This window comes from Chenopodium album, chromosome 12 (assembly GCF_948465745.1).
Source record: "Chenopodium album chromosome 12, dcCheAlbu1.1, whole genome shotgun sequence".
NCBI classification, from domain to species: domain Eukaryota; kingdom Viridiplantae; phylum Streptophyta; class Magnoliopsida; order Caryophyllales; family Amaranthaceae; genus Chenopodium; species Chenopodium album.
Window position 1 is genome coordinate 40558158 of NC_137845.1, and position 5901 is coordinate 40564058.

At 35.3% G+C, this 5901-nt stretch overlaps 1 protein-coding gene across 1 annotated transcript; it reads left to right on the plus strand.

The window, feature by feature from the left end:
- The first annotated feature begins 3084 nt into the window (after positions 1-3084).
- Positions 3085-4220, plus strand: LOC145571172 (uncharacterized). The gene is made up of 3 exons (XM_081630247.1): positions 3085-3433; positions 3599-3759; positions 3957-4220. The coding sequence occupies exons 1-3, from the start codon at positions 3085-3087 to the stop codon at positions 4218-4220; spliced, it is 774 nt and encodes a 257-aa protein (XP_081486373.1).
- Positions 4221-5901: the final 1681 nt, after the last annotated feature.

Genomic DNA, 5901 nt, shown 5'->3' on the forward strand with positions numbered 1-5901 from the left:
TTAAAAAGAACCTTCTAAATATTCCAAAAGATTAAAATCAATCCTAATAACTTTAGGAATAATAATTAATAGGCCCTCCTCTAGATCATTGGGCCACATATAAAATTCATTTCGAACCCAATTTAATTTAATCCATAACTTCCTCATTATTCATCGGAATTGGGCTTATAATATATCGTTGGAAAGCTCTTTTCGTGCCCAAACCAACTACACTATTATTGGACCCTCATAATAGACCAAACTAAATTGGATTAGCTATTTTCATAAATAGAGTAAAAAAAAAATGTTTTCAAAAACAGAAAGAAAGATATGAAAAACATCCACATCACTAGACTTTTCACACTTTCACTTCGTTCGATAATCAAATGACGTGAAAGATATTCATCACTAGGTTTGGTTTTGGGGAGACACATTTGGGTGTCTACAACACCTAAATTCGATTTTCCTAAGTTTGATGGTAGCAATCCTAGGTTCTCGATTATGAAATGGTGTAAATACTTTTTGGTGTGCAAAATACCTGATGATCAGAAGGTAAATTTGGCTTCACTTAATATGATAGATAAAGTTGAGAGTTGGGTGTCTAGCATAGAACTGTTGTGGATTAGAATGATTTTGTTATTGATGTTACTAGTAGGTTTAAGGATGAAAAGGGTCTGAATGTGGTGGAAGAATTTAATAAATTACAGCAAACCAATAGCATTGAATCCTATATTGATGAGTTTGAAAATCTGAGATCCATTATGCTGCAAAATAGCTATATGTTGCTTGAGAAGTATTTAATAGAGAGTTTTGTTGGTGGTTTGTAACCCAAACTTAGACCTTTTATATGAGCATTCAAAACTTAGACTATTGCTTCTACAATAGAGTATGCCTGTTTTCAGGATAAATCTATCATCATAAACACTAAAAAATACCTTAAAACACCTATGATCCCTAAAACACACTCAACCCCATCTCTTACCCAGAATTTGCCACCCTTGCTACCTATCCCTCCTCTAAAAACTTCACAAAATCCAAAACCAGCAACCAAACTCTATAAAACCCACAAGTATGTTCTTGTCGATGTCAGAGATGAGAAAATAGCAAAAGGATTATGTTTTTTCTATGATGGACCTTATGATAGAAATCATAAGTGCCAGTTTAGGGAACCACAATTGTTCACAGTTGAAATTCCAAGACTAGATGAGGTGGATGCAGCTGTAGAGGAGTTAGAGGAGCAGAATGAGGATCAAGGCTTGGATCCTTGCATTTTCCTTGAGTGCTCTCACTGGTAAAAAAAGCAATCATACCGTGAAAGTCAAGGCAGCATTAGGAAATGTCATTCTACATACTTTGATTGATTCTGGCAGCACCCATAATTTCTTAGATGTCCATTAGGCTCAGAAATTAGGTTGCAAGGTGGAGATTTTTTAAGGGCAGTTAATCCTAATAGCTGATGGTAACCACTTGGTATGCCAATCAGTTTGTAAGAAGTTTACTTGGAAGATAGAGAAGCATGAGTTCACCTCTGATGTCGTGCTTATTCCTCTGGGAAGTCGTGACATGGTTTTAGGAATACAATGGCTGAGTACTTTAATTTGGGTTCAATTTCATGGAAATTTAAACAACTAACCATGAAATTTGCAGTGGGTCGAGGTGAGGTGGAACTTAAGGGAATGCCTTCCCAGAAACTTAAGGTGGTTAAGGAGGGACCTGTAGTGAAGATGATGACTGAAGTATCTCAAATATGCATGTTACAGGTCACTAAGATTAGCTCTAGTACCAATCCTTCTTGTTTGATTCAGCTGACAGAAGAAGATAAGGAATATGATTAATTAAAGGTTCTTAAGGAGCAATTTGCTGTAATTTTTTATGAACCTACTGAATTCCCCCAAGTAGGGGCATCTTTGATCATATGACCACCTTGGAAGCTGGTAGTACAACAATAAACATCAAGCCCTATAGATATCCACTTAAGTAGAAGGATGTAATTAAGCAATTGGTGCAGGAAATGCTAGACAAAGGAATAATCCAAAATAGCTCCAGCCCTTTTGCTTCTCCAGTTGTCTTAGTGGAAAAGAAAGATGGAACTTGGAGGCTATGTGTGGATTATACGGAGTTGAGTAAGAAAAATATGAAGAATAAATTCCCTATTCCTGTATTAGAAGAGCTTATAGATGAGTTAGCTGGTGCAGTAGTGTTCAGCAAGCTTGATCTAAGGGCTGGGTACCATCAGCTCAGAATTCATCCCAATGATGCGTTTAAAATTACATTCAAAACTCATCAAGGGCATTATGAATTCTTGGTCATGCCTTTTGGCTTGACAAATGCACCTTCCTATTTTCAAAGTTGGATGAAATGATGTATTCCAACCTCTCTTAAGGAAGTGTGTCTTGGTATTTTTTGATGATATATTGATTTATAGTAAATCGTTGACTGATCAATTGCAGCATCTTATTGCAGTTTTCACCATTATGGCTAAACACTCTCTATATTCTAAAATGAGTAAATGTTCTTTTGTTATAAGAAGGGTGGAGTACTTAGGGCATTTTATATCTGGAAAAGGGGTAAAAACTAAGTTTGACAAGATCTGTGCAATTAGTTTCTGGCCTAGCCTCACTTTTGTCAAGAATCTTAGAAGTTTTCTTAGGTTAGCAGGTTATTATATATAGGAAATTTGTGAAGGGTTATATTGTTATCAGCAAACCTCTCACTAATGTTCTCAAAAAGGGGCTTTTGAGTAGACTGATGCAACTCAGAAAGCTTTTGACCATCTGAAATCTGCTTTGGTGAGTGCACTAGTGTTAGCTCTTCCAGATTTTTCTAAGCAATATGTGGTTGAAACTGATGCTTCTAAGACTGGAATTGGAGCAATATTAATGCAAGATAACCACCCCATTGCATTTATCAGCAGAGCTTTGGGTCCTAAGTGGCAAAAACTTTAAATTCATAAGAAAGAACTGTTGGCCATGGTGTTTGCAGTTCAAAATTGGGAACAATGTATAATTGGTGCTCATTTTGTAGTCAATACTGATCAAAAGAGCTTGAAATGGCTATTACAGGAGAACATTGCAACTCCCTTTACAGTTCTGGCTTTCTAAGTTAATGGGCCTCAATTATGAGATACAATATAAGTCTGGGAAGGAAAATATAGTAGCTAATGCTCTATCAAGAGTTAATGGTTCTGAGGTTTTTCTTATGGCATTGATTGTTATTAAGTCTAACTTAGATCAACAGATTAGTGCTAGCTATGCACATGATGAGAATACTGTTGCTTTAGTACAAAAGTTGGGTGAAGGTGAGGCAGTACAGGGCTTTAGCTTGCAAGATGGGATATTAAGGACGTATGGTAGAATTGTGGTTGGTCTAGATGATAACTTACAGCTCAATTGGAAGCATGCTTCTCTAGAAGCTGGACACTTAGGAAGGGATCAGGTAGGGAAGAGAAGGCAAGGCAAGTTTTACTGAAGGGGAATGATGAAAGATGTGAACCAATTTGTGAGGAAATGTGTTGTTTGTCAAGCATCTAAGTATGATACCTCAGCCAAACCTGGAGTTTTACAACCTTTAACCATACCTGAGAATGTATGGACTGACATTTCCATGGATTTCATCTCAGATTTACCTATGTTTATGAGTAAAAATGTCATTTTTGTGGTGGTGGACAGGCTGAGCAAGTGTGGTCACTTCGTGGCTTTAAAGCATCCACACACTACTGTAGAGGTTACTCAAATTTACCTGGATTATATCTTTAAGTTGCATGGTTGGCCTAGGAGTATTGTGAGTGACATAGACCCTATATTCCTTAGTCAATTTTGAAAAGGATTATTCTCTTTCCATGGGTTAGAATTTCTTAAGTCTTTTGCTTATCATCCTCAAAATGATGGTAAGATAAAAATTGTCAATAGATGTCTGGAAGCTTACTTGAGGTGTGTCACTAGTGATAAACCCAAGGATTGGTGTAAGTATTTTCCTAGGGCAGAGTGGTGCAGTGGTACAACACTCATTTTCACACTACTACTCAAATGACACCTTATGAGGTGGTTTACAACCAAGCACCTCCGATTCATCTCCCATACTTACTAGGAGAAGAATCAAGTAATGTAGTTGTGGATAGATGTATGCAGAAAAGGGAAGAGATGTTGGTTGTTTTGAAAGCAAACTTGACTAAGGCACAACAAAGAATGAAGGCACAAGCTGACAAGAAAAGATCAGAAAGGGTGTTTGATATAGGTGATTAGGTCCGGTTGAAATTACAACATTACAGGAAACACTTAGTTCACTTCAGATCTAATAGCAAACTTGATGCTCGTTATTTTGGGCCCTTTAAGGTCCTGGTTTTGCCTTACATGAGACTTGAGGACAAGTCATTTTTTAAAGGGGAAGGATGTGATATAGGTGATACTTGATTCAGTATGGTTTTTGGCGAGAAATTCAGTTAAGTTGTTTTTTTGTCCTTATTCAGTTTATTATTTTGGTTGTTATAGGGAATCTTTTCTGTTTTGGTTTCGTGGTTGTAATGACACTTGCTAAATGCTTATTAAGGCACAAGTGAGCTGTAATTGAGATTATGAAAAATCTATTATAATTTCTCTCTCTATCTCTCTTATTCTTTCTCTTTCTCTGTCTATTCTGTTACTTTCTTTCCCTTGCACTCTTCTTCTACCTTTTTCTAGGTTCTTCTTCCTTACTCTTTCTGGAAATTAGGCTCGATAAGGTTTCACCCTTATCAGTAAGTTACTAAACATCACCATTAAGTCCTTATCAGTGTTCAAATTCTAATGTTTCATCTCGTGCACATATGCAAATGTAGGATCTTTAGGCATTGGTTTCTTTGTTTTAACAAATTATTATCCCAGTACTTAATCACTAAGTCAGTATTCAAACACGACATCAGTATTCGCTCCCCTAAACTAAAACCTTAACACCACATCATCACTCATTCTGTATGACTACTAACTTACAACTAATGCATAACAAAGTAAATTACAAGCAAAAATCAAAATTTAAATCAAAACAATGATGATCACCAACAATATCAATACCCTAAGCGCCTTTTCCCCCTAAGGATGCGATTTTTTCCCCTCTCTCTTAAGCAATCTATTTTTTAAGAACTCAAACATAAATGAATTAAACTGTCAATTTTGGAAAGTTTTATATAGAATGCATTCTATGCTCTGCCATTTTTGTGTCTCAAGGACATTAAAGCTTGATGGGACTCGCATTGAAAGATGATCGAGGGAAGAAGATGAAGAGTGAATTAAAATTGAGTTGTTAAGGGAAATAAAAAGGGGCATTTATGTTTTTATATTATTTTTGCTAACCACGGTTCAATTTTTAACCAAACTACCCTCATTAATGTCATAATTGGAATTATTTTATTTTATTTTATTTTTATTTATTTATTTTTTTATTTTTTTTTTTTTTTGTTTTTGTGAATGGTGGAATAAAATTTCAATTAGGGTAATTTGTACAAAAAAAAAAAAAAAAGGGAAGGCTACCATTTCAGTGTCTCAAAAATAGGAGGTTAATTACCATTAAAAATTTCCTTATCATATAATACTCACTCTGTTCTTTTTTTACTTCACTTGTTTTATTTATCACGCTTGTCAATGTATAATTTAAACCATCAATATCTTTAATTCTCAATAAGTAAACATTATAAAAGTTAATACATTATGATAGTACTTATTGAGACAATTCTAACAAGACCTCACATAAATATGTTTTTCCTTAAAAATAATTCATAAGAGACGGTCAAATGATGGACGGTGAATAGTGTTAGGGCCTGTTCTCTTCAGCTTAATTTCAGTTCAGTTCAGCTCCAATAAGTTCACTTTAGTTTAGTTCCTAATTTCCTTCTCTCATAAACAATTCAGTTCAGCTCAGTCCAGTTCAGCTCGGTTCAATTCAGCTCCAATC

Excerpts from the sequence above, each read along its gene's own strand:
- LOC145571172 (XM_081630247.1), top strand. The coding sequence starts at position 3,085 with ATGGGCCTCAATTATGAGATACAATATAAGTCTGGGAAGGAAAATATA. Across the intron at positions 3,434-3,598 it reads GGTAGGGAAGAGAAGGCAAG|ATTTACCTATGTTTATGAGT; the intron begins GCAAGTTTTACT and ends ATTTCATCTCAG. Across the intron at positions 3,760-3,956 it reads ATGGTTGGCCTAGGAGTATT|GGCAGAGTGGTGCAGTGGTA; the intron begins GTGAGTGACATA and ends GTATTTTCCTAG.